At 43.9% G+C, this 19,953-nt stretch overlaps 1 protein-coding gene across 4 annotated transcripts in view; it reads right to left on the reverse strand.

The window, feature by feature from the left end:
- The window catches only part of TMEM131 (transmembrane protein 131), a 202,525-nt gene that overhangs the window by 135,627 nt on the left and 46,945 nt on the right, over positions 1-19,953 (reverse strand). For all 4 annotated transcript variants that reach the window (XR_012159916.1, XM_073352811.1, XM_073352822.1 and 1 more), the window contains exon 3: positions 9,707-9,747. Coding sequence is in view for 3 of the 4 variants with exons in the window: in XM_073352811.1 (XP_073208912.1) it covers positions 9,707-9,747 (41 nt within the window). In the remaining variant the exon portion in view is untranslated. The remainder of the gene's footprint in view (positions 1-9,706; positions 9,748-19,953) is intronic.

Below are 19,953 nucleotides of genomic sequence, written 5' to 3' on the forward strand. Positions count from 1 at the left end.
TTTAAATCTGAGTACAGTTGAGCTGGGTTAAGTGGCAAGGCCTCTGTGACTGGGAGTAAACAGAATATTATTGTGATTTTTGGTGTAAAGTGACCATCACATTGTCCCCCCCCTTGGGCATGTTTTAGTGCTTTAGGAGTTCACACTTGTTACTGGGTTGGTGAAATCTAATTAGAGGACATATAACCAGCTTGGGTTTCTGCCCTGATTTTTGACAATCTGCACTGAGGTTGGCACTCTCAGCTGTGAACCACTCCAGACAGCATGGCATTATGAATGGATTGCAGGACTGGAGAGCAACAAAGTTGGCAGGGATGAGTGCGACCAGCACCAGATGGAGATGGCAGGGTGTGAAAGTGAACCTCTTCTGTCCGCATGCTGCATGGGTGTCTATGGGGGGAATTTGATGGGGTTCAGGGAACTTGCCCACTCTTTCTCGAGGGAGGAATTAAAGGAGAGCAGCGTGGTCACTTACCCCTCATTCCCTCACAAGAGGTCAGGAGAAATCAAACCATACTACTTTTTGGGGCATGGCTTGATTTAACTAGGACTAGGTTGAGCGTGGCGACACAATCTGGGATCCAGTGGGACATTCCATATCATATGCTGTGGTTAGATTGGATGACGTCACGAGGCTTCGCTTCCACACTGACAGTGGCCTGTTCATTCAACAGCATGACCGCCAGAGGCCTGAATCTTGTAATGACATTTGCTGGGCATTTAATGAAAGCAGGTGTTTCATAGCATCTGGAAATTTTAGCATGTTTGTAAAATATGCTTTGAGGCCTGCACAGCCTGCAATTGCCACAGCAGTGGGGGAAGGCTGCAGTGAGGAAACAGAATGGGGGATAAGTCAGGTGCTGCCTGCAGATCCCTGGGGGCAGGAGCAGGGTACAGGGGCTAACGTACAGGAAGGGGTGGGGAGCAAGCTGAACATGGGAAGCTGGACAGGAGCATCATCTCTGGCTAAAATGGAGGTTTATAAGGACTCTCCTTTGGGATTACCCTAAACAAGACAGATAGGGCATATCTGTGGGATGGGTTTACTGCAGGGTTTAATATCTCCTTTACCGGTGAAAGAAGTCAGGCCTGTTAGTTTGACATCTATAGTATGCAAGGTCTTGGAAAAAATTTTGAAGGAGAAGGTAGTTAAGGACATTGAAGTCAATGGTAAATGGGACAAAATACAACATGGTTTTACAAAAGGTTGATCGTGCCAAACCAACCTGATCTCCTTCTTTGAGGAAGTAACAGATTTTTTAGACAAAGGAAACGCAGTGGATCTAATTTACCTAGATTTCAGTAAGGCGTTTGATACCGTGCCACATGGGGAATTATTAGTTAAATTGGAAAAGATGGGGATCAATATGAAAATTGAAAGGTGGATAAGGAACTGGTTAAAGGGGAGACTACAATGGGTCCTACTGAAGGTGAACTGTCAGGCTGGAGGGAGGTTACCAGTGGAGTTCCTCAAGGATTGGTTTCGGGACCAATCTTATTTAATATTTTTATACTGACCTTGGCACAAAAAGTGGGAGTGTGCTAATAAAGTTTGCGGATGATACAAAGCTGGGAGGTATTGCCAATTTAGAGAAGGACAGGGATATCATATAGGAGGATCCGGATGACCTTGTAAACTGGAGTAACAGTAATAGGATGAAATTTAATAGTGAGAAGTGTAAGGTCATGCATTTAGGAATTAATAACAAGAATTTTAGTTATAAGCTGGGGACGCATCAATTAGAAGTAACAGAGGAGGAGGACGACCTTGGAGTATTGGTTGATCATAGGATGACTATGAGCTGCCAATGTGATATGGCTGTGAAAAAAGCTAATGCGGTCTTGGGATGCATCGGGAGAGATATTTCCAGTAGGGATAAGGAGGTTTTAGAACCGTTATATAAGGCACTGGTGAGACCTCACCTGGAATACTGTGTGCAGTTCTGGTCTCCCATGTTTAAGAAGGATGAATTCAAACTGGAACAGGTACAGAGAAGGACTACTAGGATGATCCGAGGAATGGAAAACTTGCCTTATGAAAGGAGACTCAAGGAGCTTGGCTTGTTTAGCCTAACTAAAAGAAGGTTGAGGGGAGATATGATTGCTCTCTATAAATATATCAGAGGGATAAAGACTGGAGAGGGAGAGAAATTATTTAAGCTCAGTACCAGTGTGGACACAAGAACAAATGGATATAAACTGGCCACTAGGAAGTTTAGACTTGAAATTAGACGAAGGTTTCTAACCATCAGAGGAGTGAAGTTTTGGAATAGCCTTCCAAGGGAAGCAGTGGGGGCAAAAGATCTATCTAGCTTTAAGATTAAACTCAATAAGTTTATGGAGGAGATGGTATGATGGGATAACATAATTTTGGTAATTAAATATTCATGGTAAATAGGCCCAATGGCCTGTGATGGGATATTAGATGGGGTGGGATCTGAGTTACCCAGGAAAGAATTTTCTGTAGTATCTGGCTGGGGAATCTTACCCATATGCTCAGGGTTTAGCTGATCGCCATATTTGGAGTCGGGAAGGAATTTTCCTCCAGGGCAGATTGGAAGAGGCCCTAGAGGTTTTTCGCTTTCCTCTGTAGCATGGGGCACGGGTCACTTGCTGGAGGATTCTCTGCTCCTTGAGGTCTTCAAACTACAATTTGAGGACTTCAATAGCCCAGACATAGGTGAGAGGTTTTTCGCAGGAGTGTGTGGGTGAAATTCTGTGGCCTGCGTTGTACAGGAGGTCAGACTAGACAATCATAATGGTCCCTTTTGACCTTAGTATCTATGAATCATGTGATGCCAAAAATTTGAAGCCCTTAGTGGGAATGGGTCATATTTGTAAAGAAAAAGATTGCACAACAATTAAAAAATAGGGCAGCAGGGCCATTCAACCCTCTACATATAGACCATGCGAAATTCTCCCTTAGGCTTGGTCCCTAAGACAGGTGATATTGCTTAATTCACCAACTATCATACCCACAGAGTAGCTCAGTTAACAATGGAACAGACCAGGCCTGGTATTGCATGCACTATTCCTCCATTGAAAAGACTGTGTGCATGGTTAGGTATTGTGGCCTAGGGCCACTGATGGCCAAGTATGATATCGTCTGCTTTTCAACTTCTGATGGTGCATCCTTCTGACTTTAACCTTTTGGATTTTTTTCAAAGGACAATTTGACAAAGCTACGTCCAGGGATTTGGCAAATCCTGTTCAGCATTTGAGAAAATTAGCACAATGTTACATTGGGCAGTGATATGGAAAACTGGTTTATGGCAGGTAGTGCATTACTTAGATGACATTTTATTTGCAGGCACTAAGGAACTTTGGCACATGATGCCTGTCAGTGTAGCACAGAGATGAGTGGTTCTGCAAACATTATGGAGCTATGAGAGAAGTTTTAATGATTTTGTGCAATTTCAGGAGCAGGAGGGCCTGTCACTGATATGGCCCATTACACAGGAATGGGTGCTACAGCACATGGTGTTAGCAACTGGCTTCATCAACCATCTCCACTTGCCTATTGGCCCTTACATTTGTCAGTAAGCTGAATGGTTACCACGATTCTTGTTATGGGATTTTAGTTTGGAGGTTTCTAGCAGGGTAGTCTTGAAGCACCAACTCTAAAAAGGATACATGTTGTCCCACCACTATTAATAACACTTAGGGATCTGGTGTGGATCCTAGAGCCCATATATCTTTGTGGGCAAGAGATGGCCTTGTTCAAGGAGGCATTTCTGGTAGTGTTTTTTGGAGTTTTTAAGATCTGCGAACTAGTACCTGGGTCCTGTAGAGATTCTTCTGGAAGGGTTTTGGAACTGAGGGCTATATGTTGGGAGGGATGATCAGTGACATTAATGTTGAAGAGGATGAAGATGGATCAAGGCGGGCAGGGTGAATCTATTCTACATAGCAATAAGGCCAGGGATGGACAGGTCCTTCTTGGTTCATGTGATGGGAGTCTTCTCACAATATACTGATTTGTTCAAGTTTTAAGATAGGGACTGATGAGGTTGAGGCTTCCAGCATGTGAATTTGGTTCCCACTCATTCAGGATCAGGACAGCAACAGCAGTGACCCAGATGGGCCTGGGAGTTACAGCAATTCAGGCAATTGGGCGTTGACATTCTGAAGAATACAGAACGTACATGAGATCCCAGGTGGAGAATCAATGTCAATTTTCCTTTGTATTTGCATTCCAGATGCTGGTAGATGGGCCAGGCAGATGGCAGTGTGGATCTGCAGGCACAGTATTGGTTACTGGCCACATAGGCAGGCTTCCAAGTTGTCTGGAGATTCACAGCTGGGCCTCAGTGATGAAGCAGTCCTGAGCTAGCAAGGCGTGTTATAGGCGTGTTATAGGACCAGCTCCTGCCCTGTGGAGGACGTGAGGGCATACATTGTTCCCAGATTTGGGAATGTGTAAAGGGGTGGACTTAATGCTCAGAGATAAGAGGGACTCGTGGCAGACCCTGGAACTTCTCCCAAGAATAAAAACTATTTCGCTGGACATGTTGCAATGCAGGGTGTGGTGGAGAGCTGTGAAGCCCCCTTGGGTCAACAAGGCTAGGAGGAATGTGAACAGGGAAATGGCCAAATTCATACATGGCATTGGGGGGAGGGGGTGTAAGTGATTTCTCATCTGGACATAGCATATGGGGCACCAGAATTATTCAGGGGGGGATGGGATCCACCTGTCAGATTTCGGAGCTCACATGCTTATGGCCAATACTAAAAAGGGCATTAGTAGATGTCTGGGAACCAAGCTAATTGCTGGCGCCTTGTTGGGGCAGATGTCCAGTGCAGGTATTCGATAGGGAAGGGATTGGGTGATCAGATAAAATGGACTGGTAAAGGATTTAAATTAGGTATTCTTTAAGGAGCAGAAACAGTGGGGTTTGAGGCTTCTATGACTGGTATGGCTGGGAGCCAATCCCCCCTTTATAGTCCCCTTAAATCCCCATTCGAGGGGGAGGATGGCGAGGAAGGGGTGGGCTGTGGACCAGGGTGAGTAAAGGGGGAAAGCTGATGACAGACCTACCCACAGGTATTTGTAAATGATTATGTAATTACCTGCACAGTACATTTTTATTTGCTGGGTACTCCCTGACATTTAGGAATAAATATTACACCATGCAAGAGAAAAGTCCTATTACAGATACCTCATTTGTTCCCCAGGCCAAATTGAATAAAAGTTTTCCTTGTAGCTTCAAAGATGCAACTTTTAAAATATAAAGATGGACAACACATGCATATAAGGTTCTTTGAAAGAATAGAACTTGTGAGTCAGACCAATGCAATCCTACATCCCACAATCCATGTGTGTGGCAGTTGCTATGATAATTTTGTACAGCAAAATATATGTGAAGATGTATGTAATCTATTTATCAACACTATTTAAAACAAGATTATAACACATGCTTCCCCTTTTGGAAGCTTTATGGAGTGTACTTAATACTGCGTGCATGGCCCTTTTCTGGATTTCTGTTGTCCACTGTTCTAAAGTCAAATATACATATATAAAAAATCATTAAAAAAAGGCATAATGCATTAAAAAAAACCTATAAGTAATTCCTGCACCAAAAAGTCCTCCACTTTTTTTTTTTTTTAATTACTACTTCTCCGGTCTTTTAAAGGATATCATTCTGCTTTTAGCTGGAAAAAACTCACCAAAAGTCAAAGATGGGTTGGACTCTACTTTCTCAGCCTTTAATGGAAGGGGCAGTGGTGCTGAATCTTTAATGACACCTTTTTCCTCTTGAATGTTTCTCAAGAGTTAAATAACTATTAAAATGTAACAGCTTGAATAAGCCACTTTTTGCTATTAATCACATTTCACTTGCTTTGATTCTCTGATTTCATAGTTATACAAAGTTCTCCAGTAATCCATAGAGTCTTTACAAGGCAGGACTGATAAGAAGAAAACCTTTCAGTTTTTCAGGCTTTTGACGGTCAAACAACAGCAAAAAGGGGACTACACCTCTTTTTCCTGCTAGGTCACCTTTAACAGAACACAATCTACAGGCAGACTCAGTCAAGCCCCATCTCTACTGTGGAGAATTGTTCCCTGATGTACATTTGTCCGTTGTTCAGTCTAGCTGCAAGAGTCCTAAGCTACTGGGCTTCCACCACTTTATTCCCCAAGCTAAGAAATCTAATTGTTAAGACATGCTCCAAGATATTTAGTCTAAATTTTCCATGTTAATGAGACTACTACATGGTGTTACTCTTTTCTTCCTTTGTGAGTTACACACACAGGAATCTCCTAATGGCAGAGGTGTCCACTTACACAACAGAAAACTGACTTAACTGAATTCGCAAAAAGAAAAGGAGTACTTGTGGCACCTTAGAGACTAACCAATTTATTTGAGCATAAGCTTTCGTGAGCTACAGCTCACTTCATCGGATGCATACTGTGGAAAGTGTAGAAGATCTTTTTATACACACAAAGCATGAAAAAATACCTCCCCCCCCCCACCCCACTCTCCTGCTGGTAATAGCTTATCTAAAGTGATCACTCTCCTTACAATGTGTATGATAATCAAGGTGGGCCACTTCCAGCACAAATCCAGGGTTTAACAAGAATGTCTGAGGGGGGGTTAAGGGTAGGAAAAAACAAGGGGAAATAGGTTACCTTGCATAATGACTTAGCCACTCCCAGTCTCTATTCAAGCCTAAGTTAATTGTATCCAATTTGCAAATGAATTCCAATTCAGCAGTCTCTCGCTGGAGTCTGGATTTGAAGTTTTTTTGTTGTAATATCACAACTTTCATGTCTGTAATTGCGTGACCAGAGAGATTGAAGTGTTCTCCGACTGGTTTATGAATGTTATAATTCTTGACATCTGATTTGTGTCCATTTATTCTTTTACGTAGAGACTGTCCAGTTTGACCAATGTACATGGCAGAGGGGCATTGCTGGCACATGATGGCATATATCACATTGGTAGATGTGCAGGTGAACGAGCCTCTGATAGTGTGGCTGATATTATTAGGCCCTGTGATGGTGTCCCCTGAATAGATGGGCTTTGTTGCAAGGATAGGTTCCTGGGTTAGTGGTTCTGTTGCGTGGCATGTGGTTGCTGGTGAGTATTTGCTTCAGCTTGGGGGGCTGTGTGTAGGCAAGGACTGGCCTGTCTCCCAAGATTTGTGAGAGTGTTGAGTCATCCTTCAGGATAGGTTGTAGATCCTTAATAATCCGTTGGAGGGGTTTTAGTTGGGGGCTGAAGGTGACGGCTAGTGGCGTTCTGTTATTTTCTTTGTTAGGCCTGTCCTGTAGTAGGTGACTTCTGGGAACTCTTCTGGCTCTGTCAATCTGTTTCTTCACTTCCGCATGTGGGTATTGTAGTTGTAAGAATGCTTGATAGAGATCTTGTAGGTGTTTGTCTCTGTCTGAGGGGCTGGAGCAAATGTGGTTGTATCGCAGAGCTTGGCTGTAGACAATGGATCTTGTGGTGTGGTCAGGGTGAAAGCTGGAGGCATGTAGGTAGGAATAGCGGTCAGTAGGTTTCCGGTATAGGGTGGTGTTTATGTGACCATCGTTTATTAGCACTGTAGTGTCCAGGAAGTGGATCTCTTGTGTGGACTGGACCAGGCTGAGGTTGATGGTGGGATGGAAATTGTTGAAATCATGGTGGAATTCCTCAAGGGCTTCTTTTCCATGGGTCCAGAGGATGAAGATGTCATCAATATAGCGCAAGTAGAGTAGGGGCGTTAGGGGACGAGAGTTGAAGAAGCGTTATTCTAAGTCAGCCATAAAAATGTTGGCATACTGTGGGGCCATGCGGGTACCCATAGCAGTGCCGCTGATTTGAAGGTATACATTGTCCCCAAATGTAAAATAGTTATGGGTAAGGACAAAGTCACAAAGTTCAGCACCAGGTTAGCCGTGACATTATCGGGGATGGTGTTCTTGTCAGCTTGTAGTCCATCTTTGTGTGGAATGTCTGTAGAGGGCTTCTACATCCATAGTGGCCAGGATGGTGTTATCAGGAAGATCACCAATGGATTGTAGTTTCCTCAGGAAGTCAGTGGTGTCTCGAAGGTAGCTGGGAGTGCTGGTAGCGTAGGGCCTGAGGAGGGAGTCTACATAGCCAGACAATCCTGCTGTCAGGGTGCCAATGCCTCAGATGACAGGGTGCCCAGGATTTCCAGGTTTATGGATCTTGGGTAGTAGATAGAGTATCCCAGGTCGGGGTTCCAGGGGTGTGTCTGTGTGGATTTGATCTTGTGCTTTTTCAGGGAGTTTCTTGAGCAAATGCTGTAGTTTCTTTTGGTAACTCTCAGTGGGATCGGAGGGTAATGGCTTGTAGAAAGTGGTGTTGGAGAGCTGCCGAGCAGCCTCTTGTTCATATTCCGACCTATTAATGATGACAACAGCACCTCCTTTGTCAACCTTTTTGATTATGATGTCAGAGTTGTTTCTGAGGCTGTGGATGGCATTGTGTTCTGCACGGCTGAAGTTATGGGGCAAGTGATGCTGCTTTTCCACAATTTCAGCCCGTGCACGTTGGCAGAAGCACTCTGTGTAGAAGTCCAGTCTGCTGTCTCGACCTTCAGGAGGAGTCCACCTAGAATCCTTCTTTTTGTAGTGTTGGTAGGGAGGTCTCTGTGGATTAGTATGTTGTTCAGAGGTATGTTGGAAATATTCCTTGAGTCGGAGACGTCGAAAATAGGATTCTAGGTCACCACAGAACTGGTTTATAACATTCATAAACCAGTCGGAGAACACTTCAATCTCTCTGGTCACGCAATTACAGACATGAAAGTTGCGATATTACAAGAAAAAAACTTCAAATCCCGACTCCAGCGAGAGACTTCTGAATTGGAATTCATTTGCAAATTGGATACAATTAACTTAGGCTTGAATAGAGACTGGGAATGGCTAAGTCATTATGCAAGGTAACCTATTTCCCCTTGTTTTTTCCTACCCCCCCCACCCCCCCTCAGACGTTCTTGTTAAACCCTGATTTGTGCTGGAAATGGCCCACCTTGATTATCATACACATTGTAAGGAGAGTGGTCACTTTAGATAAGCTATTACCAACAGGAGAGTGGGTTTGTGTGTGTGTGTCGGGGGGGTGGGGGGGCAACGGGACCTGGATTTGTGCTGGAAATGGCCCAACTTGATCATCATACACATTGTAAGGAGAGTGATCACTTTAGATAAGCTATTACCAGCAGGAGAGTGGGGTGGGGGGAGGTATTTTTTCATGCTTTGTGTGTATAAAAAGATCTTCTACACCTTCCACAGCATGCATCCGATGAAGTGAGCTGTAGCTCACGAAAGCTTATGCTCAAATAAATTGGTTAGTCTCTAAGGTGCCACAAGTACTCCTTTTCTTTTTGTGAATACAGACTAACACGGCTGTTACTCTGAAACTTAACTGAATTGTTTTTTATGGGTACAAAGGTGTTCTTTCCTTCTCACTTCTTCAGAATACATGAAGTTAGATGCTCAGTAACAGGATGTTTACTACACATTAGAATGTTTAGTATTTAAAACATTAGCCAACTAAAATTTCTATAATTGAGATAGCAGACATGAAGTTTGAACAGATTACTAAATGAAAGATTACAATATTTGGATTTAAGACAGCTTACTTGTAACAGTGACTTGCACAAAAACAAAATCTATTTTTTTTTTTTTTTACATCAAGAATCACAAATTCCCCAGTGGGGAATCTGTTAAAAGTGAACACAACCTTACCTTTTCTGTTGATATGAGCTGAGGCCAATACTTGTGTCGGTCTATAACAAGAAGAACGAACAGTTAAGGTTGCAATGCTTGATATCAAATATGTTTTCCATATAAAAAAATACAATGCTAACAAGTAATTAGAACAGTCTTTTAAAAGACAGTGGCAAGTTCCGAGCCTGGGGTGGGAAGTCGAAGCCAGTATCTGCCAACTGTCTACCTCCAAGGATATCAACAAGTCAAGCAACTAACACAAACACCAAAGCACCCTGCAATTCTGGTCAGAAATCAAGGAGTCAGTAATGATTCCTGAAATCTTAGGAACATAGAAAACTAGGGAGGTATGTAGCAGTTCAGGAAGATTGAAAAGGGAGGAGGAAAAAAAATCAGAAAGGGCAACATTTTATGGGCAAGAGAAGAGGGAAGTATGGCCACTCTAACCTACCAAGAGATAACTTGGGGGTAAGAAATGCTCACAAAGGACATTGTATAAATCAAATAAAAGTCAAACATAAGTTGTACAAATAGAAAGTTCAGTTAGCAAATAGGATTGAGCTTTAAGTTTCCAATACAATATCAGAAAACAAGTTTAAAAAGCCCATTTAACCACTAAAAGTAATATACTACAGATAACTCCAAAACAAAATTTGTTATGAAGTCCTTTTAAAGATACAGTCTCTGAAAAGAAAAAATATTCAGTATTAAGGAACTGAATTTTTGCTTTACAAATCTCAGTATTTGATGAATGCCACCATTAAACCAGGATGTCAAGAGTACACAATGAAGAGTACTCTTTTCCCTTTTGGATATCCATAGTTTTCAAAAATTTCAAGGGTGTTTTTTTTTTGTTTGTTTTTTAAATCTTTTGGTTATATAGGATTGCAATTGGTGCAAAAATCGCAGACTAGATAGTATGTACATCAAGGATTTATTTGCAAATTCACTTGCTAGACCCTGGTACCAGCTAACAAGCTTGAAACAAACACAGACACACCTGGAAGTATTACAGAGGCAAACTTCCTCCTAAAGTTAAAGCAAATTGTGCTTTCCAGCAACAAGGAATCATACCGTATTTTATTTTACTACACAGCATACTTTGGGTTGATTGACAAATTGAACTACTACTTACTTTTCTGGCAAAAAACAACTACCTTTGTACTATATAGCTGTGGTCTTTAGCTTGTAATATTTATTCTCTCTCTCAAAACCAGATCTAACTAAACTCTCTGAGCTATGATGTCTGAAAGGCTCTAAGAATTGGTACACAGCTTACTCAGGCTTGGCTAGAAAATTTAATTGTTGCTGAAAGCCCAGATCCAATCTATCTTCCCCCTCCCCAGTTAAAAATGTCTAATCAAAGTGCTAACAGACAACACATTCAGATAAAAGCCTTGGCATCAGGTAAGCCCAGCAGAACATTCCTTCGTAGTCCCCTACCCCACTCTTCCAAGGCATTATTTGCATGAGTGACATCAGCTAGACCCATCCCCTTCCACAATGACCAGCAGGTGTTCTGCTGCTCCCTCAGGTCCTTTTCTTCCTCTACTCCTGAGGAAGCACATGCATAGCCACCCTTTTCTATGACTGGCAGTACAGAGCTGTTGTGCTAGATATTCAACGCATCCACAAGTCCTCTATTGCACCCTATCCGGAAGGAAGCAAAATTGACAACAGCTCAGAAAGCACTTTTGTTTGTCCTAGAGATCTGGGCAACAGGATAGTGTTAGGATATAGATATTCAGGCCTGTCTGTAAAGGCCTATACCCTAAGAATTTAGGTGTATTCTTATCACTTGGCTAGTTATAAAGGTATAAAAGAAAGAATCAAAATCACTGTCTGCCGTTGTAAGAGCCTTCTCTTACTGTGACAGTCTGAGGCCCTGTGCTTAGGCTAAGGCCTTTGGCTAAGCAGCAGAGGCAGCCATAAGCTGGGAAGCAAACGGTCACATCCTCACATTCCAACCTAGTCACACTGAAATAAGGTGCTACTGGGCTGTTAGGAATACAATCCTGTCCTGATAATGCCTATTGCCTCCAGAGAAAGGGAAGTGCCTAGAAGATGTAAAAGGAAACTTAGTTTGATAGCATCCTGTCTGGCAAGAATTCACTTATCAATAGCTGGGATGTGAAATCCTCATTCCTGTGTTTGTTCTATCACTGTAGTCCCCATTTCCCCATTGTTTGTCTATATAATCTCTGTCTGGTTCTGTGATAGTTCCTGTCTGCTGTATAATTAATTTTGCTGGGTGTAAACTAATTAAGGTGGTGGGATATAATTGGTTACATAATCATGTTACAATATGTTAGGATTGGTTAGTTAAATTTCAGGAAAATGATTAGTTAAGGTATAGCTAAGCAGAACTCAAGTTTTACGATATAGTCTGCAGTCAGTCAGGAAGTGTGTGTGTGTGGGGGGGAATGGGAAAGGGAATGGGGTGGGGAAATTGGAATCATGTTTTGCTAAAGGGGGAAATGGGAATAGGGACACAGGTAAGGCTCTGTGGTGTCAGAGCTGGGAAGGGGGACACTAAGGAAGGAAACTGGAATCATGCTTGCTGGAAGTTCACCCCAATAAACATTGAATAGTTTGCACCTTTGGACTTTGGGTATTGTTGCTCTCTGTTCATGTGAGAAGGACCAGGGAAGTAAGTGGGTGAAGGAATAAGCCCCTTAACAGATAGTATCAGTCCAAGTATTGTACAACCTTCAATCCATTAAACAGCACCATCAACATCATAATATCTTCTATTCAAAGGCTTTAACTAAGCATCACCTATGTCTGAGGAGTGTTAAAATTATTACTATCAATGGATGAACAGAAGTACAGAGATGCCGACTAGCCAATAGTCAGAGTGACCAACAGTCTGGGATCGAAGCCAGAGGAGGAAGTTACTCACCTTGTGCAGTAACCATGGTTCTTTGAGATTTATCTCTATGGGTGCTCCACTGTGGGTGTATCTGCACTCCTAATCAGCGAATTTAGGTAGTGGCGTCTGTTCTGCCCGCACATGAGCCCTCCCTCATGGTTATCTAGCACTGCATGGGCAAACCACCCTCAGTTCCCTCTCTACCGCAGAGCCCCTCATCAAGAACTCCAAAGTAGAAGGAAGGAGGGTGGGCTGTGTAGCACGAACAGGGACACATCTTGAAGAACCATTATTACTGCACAAGGTGAGTAACATCCTCTTTGAGTAGGGTCCCTATGGGTGATCCTCTGTAGGTGACTTCACAGCAGTATCCCCCATGGAAGCCTGGGGCTTCAGAGTGCAGTCTATTATTGACAATAGTATTGTGTAGCCAAAGATGGCATCAGAGGCTGAGTCTCAAGTGATCATGTAGTGTTCCTCGAAAGTATGGGCAGAGGCGCAGGTCACTGCCCTGCAGATTTCTGTGATGATGACATCTTTAACAAATGTGACCGAGGTAAAAATGGATCTCATGGAGTGCATGCAGATTCCTGATTGGGCACCAGGTTACACACATGGGAACAGTGGTTAATGCAACTGGAGACCCATTTGGAGAGTCTTTCACTGATATTGCAGAACCTTTGGGTGTTTTCATGAATGAAAGGAAGAGTTTAGGAGACTTCCTAAAGTCCTTAGTCCTGTCCAAATAAAACATTCAGGATCTCCTAACATCAAGTGAATGAAGCATTGCCTCCCTGTTGTCACAATGTGGTTTTAGGGAAAAAGTGGGAAGGTGACTGAGCTGGTGCATATGGATGGACAAGATTATCTTGGGGAGGAATTTTGGGTGTTGCTGCAGGGTGATTTTGTCTTTAAAAAAGACTGAACAGTGGCTGCACCATCACTGCTGCTATTTCCCCTATTCATCGCGCTGAGTCATGCCCTCTAGAAATGCTGCCTTTGTGGACAGGCAGTGGTGCTGGAATGATTTTTATAGTGGGGATGGTGAAGGTGGAAACCCTGTATTTGGGTTACTACTACTTCAAGATGGGGGCAGCAGCACCCCCAATTCCAGCACCTATGTGGACAGGTGTAGGAGAGAGCAAGTGGCTATAGGTTCAAAGGGTAGTCTAGCTGGGGTTTTCAGAACCAGACTGAGATCCCACATTGGAGTGGGTGGTCTAACGTGCAGGAAGTCCCATGCCCTTGAAGAATCTGTGTGTTGGATGGGCAAATACTCAGCATCTGTCCACCCAATGGTGTAAGGCTGAATTATATTTGCTAGATGTACTTTAAGTAAGCTAAGATATAGACCAGTCCTTTTAAGGTCTAGAATATAGTCTAGGAGCAAAAGGATGGAGAAAGATATCAGAGCCACTTGTTTGGAACTGCCTCAAATTTGGAATAATTTCCACGTCTGCAGGTAAGTGAGATGAGCTGTCAATTTCCTAATGTGCAGTAACACCTCACCTGCTCAGAGCATTTGCTTTTTAAGTTTTGGAACTATGAAGGAGCCAAGCCTGGAGCAGGAGGATCTGTAGGTTGAGGTGAAGGATCTGTGATGTTGCACCTCATAATGCTTTATAGAAATACGCTTATGAGTGTAACTATGACATAACTGGAATATGTTTTATGCTAGATATGCAATGTAACATATCTTTGCAAAGGTTATGTTCTACTGAATGTATTCATCCTATTCGTATGCATGTATCATTTTTATATCTGAAGTTATGAGCATTAGCTCTATACTTGTATTTAAAGTGTTTGCTGTAGAAAGCAACTAAGGCAGAATTGGTCAACATAGTGTGAAGGGGTTATTAAAGTAAATGGAAGTACTTGGCTAACAATGGACCTCGATAGACGCCAATCCACATCTGAGCTTTCCTGGGAACGTTTGGGCTAACATGTGGGCAATGGCTCGACCTGTAGAGAACTGAGTCATGCATGGACATGCGACTTGCCAATGTGACTCCAAAACTCCATCTTGTAGCTGTGATTCTACAAAGAGAGAGGCTATACAAGCCCCTAGAAATCCCTCCATTTGGTCTTCAGCTGGCACAAAAGATAGCCTCTCCAACCCAAAGAGATGCCTGAAAGAAACTGGAACAAAGCACAGTAACTACATGGGTGTGAGTGTTTGCTGGACCCAGACTAGGACGAAGTCTAGTCTGTAAAAGAGGATTGGAACATCTCTGAGGGTGAGATTTACCTGCATTTAGTTTCTTCCTGTATTAGCCTTAGACTTGTGTGTTTTATTTTATTTTGCTTGGTAATTCACTTTGTTCTGTCTGTTACTACTTAGAACCACTTAAATCCTACTTTTTATATTTAATAAAATCACTTTTTACTTATTAATTAACCCAGAGCAAGTATTAATTCCTGGGGGAGCAAACAGCTGTGCATCTCTATCAGTGTTAGAGAGGGTGAACAATTTAGGAGTTTACCCTGTATAAGCTTTATACAGAGTAAAACGGATTTATTTGGGGTTTGGATCCCATTGGGAACTGGGTATCTGGGTGTTCGAGACAGGAGCACTTCTTAAGCTGTTTTCAGTTAATCCTGCAGTTTTTGTTGGATGTAGTTCAGACCTGGGTCTGTGTTTGTAGCAGGCTAGCATGTCTGGCACAACCAAGTCCCAAGCTGCCAGGGAAAACGGGCTCAGAGGTAGTCTCGGCACATCAGGTGGCAGTTACCAAGGGGGTTTCTGTGACCCAATCCACCACAGGATCCATCTGTCATTTTGGGAGAGCAGGTGAGCAATAGATTGAAGACGAATTGGAGGATACACTGCCACCTGTCCAAAGAATGTGTACCACACTTGCCTCAGCCAAGAGGAGGCAATCAGTATGACTTTTGCTCTGTCTGTCTCCTCAATAGCACCTTTGACATAAGAGGGAATGGAGGAAAGGTATATAGCAGCTCCCTGCCCCATGGGAAGATGAGAACATCTCCTAAAAACTGTTTCCCCAGTCTGGCTCTGGAGCAGTAGCAGACATCTCTTGTTGCGGTAAGTAGCAAACTGGTCTATTGTCAGGGTTTCCCATAGGTTGGCTATGCCATGACGCACTGCTGGGTTCATCTCCCATTTGTGGTCATATGAGAAATTCTGACAGACAGACTGCTGTCACATTTTGTACCCTGGCAGGTAAGCAGCTGAAATGAGTACATTGTGGTGGACGCACAAATTCCAAAGTTACAGTGCTTCCATGGAAAGGGAAGGTGATCTGGCACTCTCTTGGCGATTGTCTGTCAGATATATGGTCTGTCTTAACTTTTGTGTGAGAAAGTGTGCACTAGCATTTCTGACCGCTCTTAATGCCAAAAGATTGATATGGAGTACCAATTCTGTGGGAGACCACTTGCCCTGGACTTTGCAGTTGTTTAGGTGGGCTCCCCAGCCTATTAGAGAGGCATATATTGTTAGAATCAGTGTTGGTTGTGTGAATGGGATGCCTGCATGGATGTTGGATGGTTCTTTCCACCAATGCAGGAAGCGTTTGACCCTGAAGGGCATTGACAGCAGCTTGTTTATCCCATCCTTGTTTGGAGATTAGACAGATCTGAGCCATATCTGTAAACATCTCATGTCAAAAGGGCATGTAGCATCACAAATGTGCATGCCACCATATGCCCAAGAAGCTAGAGGCAATTCTTAGCTGGTGTTGATGGGCTGGCCCAGACTGTCTATGAGACTCATCAGGGTGTTGAATCTGTGAGGCAAAAGGAATGCTCTCACTTACACTCCGCCAAGCTCAGCGCCAATAAACTCCAGACATTGTACGGGGGGGATCAAGGTTGGTTTCTGTTTGAGGTGTTGTACAAATATGCACATGGTCCTCTGGGTGGCTTACAGGGCGTCTTTGAGGAATGAACCTTGAGAAGGCAGTCGTCCAGGTATGGGTAAATGGCAATACCTAATGTTCGTAGATGTGTCACTACGACGGAGAGGACCTGGGAGCAGACAAGGCTGAATGGGAGCATTCTGTACTGATAATGGTCTCGCCCAAAGGTAAATCGGAAGAATCTCCTGTGGGATGGTCGGATTGAAATGTGGAAGTAGACATCTTGTAGGTTGAGGGCTGAGAACCAATCTCCTTGCTCCAGAGATGGCATAATGGCTGCTAGTGTAACCATCTTGAACTTCTGAGCCTTCACCTATCTAGTATGGGTCTCCAACCTCCCTTTCTCTTGAGGATCAGGAAATACCTGGAATAAAACCCCTTGCCTTTGAGGTGAGTGAGGACTAGTACCATGGCCCCTAGGCATAACTGGTGGTCTATTTCCCAACTTAATAGTCTCTCGTGAGAAGAGTCCCTGAAGAAGGATGGGCAGGGAGGGATGTGAAATGGATCAGGTAACCCTTGAAGATAATCTCCAAGACCCACCTGTCAGAGACTATGTTCTCCCAACTCCCGATGGAGAGAGTCAGGCGACTTCTGAAGGGATGTGGAAAGTCTGTATGTAGCAGCTATTGTTGTTGCAAGGAGTGGTTGGGGTCTTTCACCACAGCTAGGGGAATTCACAGAGCATCATCCACCCTCTTAGTGAGATCTTGGAAAAGCTTAAAATCATCAGCTAATAGTGGAAGATGGCGCATTACCACCTTATCTGGTGAGGAGGAAGAGATGTTCATCGGTTGAGTAGTTTCCACCTCTAGTCTGGCCTCCTGCTCCTTGAAAGTTTCTTCCTGGGGCTCTGATTACAGAGGCCATAGGGGGAACGTCTGGTGGTCTCCCTGTGGAAGACACCAGAAGTTTGAGAAGTCACAGTAAGGCCACTGGAGGGAGTACCCACAGCTGACCATATCAGGAAGACTGGAGAGCGGAGGATGGGTATAGCAGAAGAGGTCCCAGATACTGTATAATGGTGGGTTATGGTATGAGACCAGAAAGAAATTGTCATCCTGATCACGGTCTGGCTCCCCGCTGGAGTAGAGTGGGGCTGATAGGGTCGCTGGAGCTGAATGCCCCGGTGCCACTGGTGATTCCGAGGACTGAGACATGCTCAGATTCCAGAGCTCTGGTACTGAGTAGCGGGAACTACTGTTCCTCTGCAATCACAAGGTCCCTGGAGAAACGGAACTTGTGTGATTCCACTATTGCAATCAGTACCATCAGGGATTGCCGGTGCTGACTCATCTGTACTGATGATCTTTTATGGAGGGTGCATTATGACAAGGGCTGCTTTGTGCCAAGGATTTTTCTGTTGGTACCAATTTTGTAGAGAGGGTATGGTCTCTATTCTTATCTTCAGCAGGCAGTGCCACCACTTCAGAGCCTTTGCTCCTCAGGTCTTTAGGCATTAAAGCAGAGTTTGTACCCAATGGTCCTTGTGTTTTCTGGGTACCGTGTTTTGGAGCCATTGGTGTACAGGTGACTGAATGTGCCAGGAGTCTCCTCTGGCTGCTCAAAAGCTCGGTTTGAGGGCTTGCCGCCCTTTCTCTAGATGCTTTGCCAGGGGGAAAATCAGCTGACTTTCTCTGCAATTCTCCCTCTCTGGAGGTTGAGGGCTCCAGGGACAATCTTTGTCCTGGAGAATAGTCATGACCGGGGGGGTCAGATGCTGGTGTGACAAGGCGGACCAGGCTCAGAGGCCCCCGCTGGAGGCCTCAGGGTCCTGCCACATCTGTCCCATGAAAAACAGCGGAGTTAAGTCCTCTGGGCAGCCTAGAGAGATTGTGAAAGGCTAGGCAATCAGAGAGGCTGCAGGGAGACCCAATCAAGGCCCAGGAGAGCCATATAAAAAGGAGCTACAGAGTCAGACAGTTCCGTGCTGAAGCTGAAGGAGTACAGATGGTGCTCTTGGCTGGCCAAAGGTAACTGCAGCATCACAGGCCTGGTCTACATTACGGGGTTAGGTCGAATTTAGTCACATTAGGTCGACTTAAAAATGACTGCATCCACACAACCAACCCCATTCCATCGACCTAAAGGGCTCTTAAAATCAACTTCTGTACTCCTCCCCGATGAGGAGAGTAGCGCTAAAATCGACCTTGCTGGGTCGAATTTGGAGTAGTGCGGATGCAAATCGATGGTATTGGCTTCCAGGAGCTATCCTAGAGTGCTCCATTGTGACCGTTCTGGACTGCACTTTGAACTCTGATGCACTAGCCAGATACACAGGAAAAGCCCATTCCTAATATCTGATTTGTGTCCATTTATCCTTTTATGTAGGGAGAGTCCAGTTTGGCCGATGTACATAGCAGAGGGACATTACTGGCACATGATGGCGTATATTACATTGGTGGACGTGCAGGTGAATGAACCGGTGATGGTGTGGCTGATCTGGTTAGGTCCTGTGACAGTGTCGGTGGTATAGATATGTGGGCAGAGTTGGCATCGAGGTTTGTTGCATGGAGTGGTTCCTGAGTTAGAGTTACTATTGTGCCGTGTGTCGTTGGCTGGTGAGAATATGCTTTATGTTGGTGGGTTGTCTGTGGGTGAAGACTGGTCTGCCTCCCAAGGCCTGTGAAAGTGAGGGATCGTTGTCCAGGATGGGTTGTAGATCACTGATGATGTGTTGGAGAGGTATATATTTATTTTATAATTATATGGTAAAAATGAGAAAGTATGCAATTTTTCTATAACAGTGTGCTGCGAGACTTCTGTATTTTTATGTCTGATTGTGTAAGCAAGTGGTTTTTAAACTGAGGTGAAACCTGGGGGTACACAAAACAAATCAGACTCCTGAAAGGGGTACAGTAATTTGGAAAGGTTGACAGCCACTACTTTAGAGGTACTACAAAAGGATCAGAAACTCTAAGAAGAACTATAAAGTAAACACTATCAAGTATAAAGAGAGGTAAGTAAGCAAACTGCTGTCTCAGGACAAGGGAAGGTGAGAAGAATTGGAGTGTGGTTCACCCGCACAGCCCAAGATAGCCTCGAGGGAGACCACGAGAGAGGTAGAGTGCCTGTGCAGGCGGAATGGACACTGCTACCTAAATTCTCTGATTAAAGGTGCAGGGACACAGATTCATCTAAAGTAAAGCACCCATAGGGACACTACTAAAAGAAGAATCTTCACTTTCAATCCCTTGTTCTGATCACTAGATGGTACTGCCTCTGAACTGAGTCATATGGTGGCTTAGTAAAAACTTGACAAAACCTCTGAATGATGCCACTGGATGATGACATCTGGCAGGGTTAGGTCCAGTAACAAGACTGCTGAGAAAGACTTACCCAAAACTATCCCATCCTTGCCAACCAGCCCTAGCTGTCACATAACTAATAGGAGCAAGTTTTATGATGCCTTTATTCTTCAGCAGATAATATAATCTTAAGTGAGCCAATTTCCAAACTTAAACAAGAAACCTGATGTCAGTCTTGAACCAAGATCTTTTAGACCAATTTGC

This window comes from Lepidochelys kempii, chromosome 1 (assembly GCF_965140265.1).
Source record: "Lepidochelys kempii isolate rLepKem1 chromosome 1, rLepKem1.hap2, whole genome shotgun sequence".
Classification (NCBI taxonomy): Eukaryota; Metazoa; Chordata; order Testudines; family Cheloniidae; genus Lepidochelys; species Lepidochelys kempii.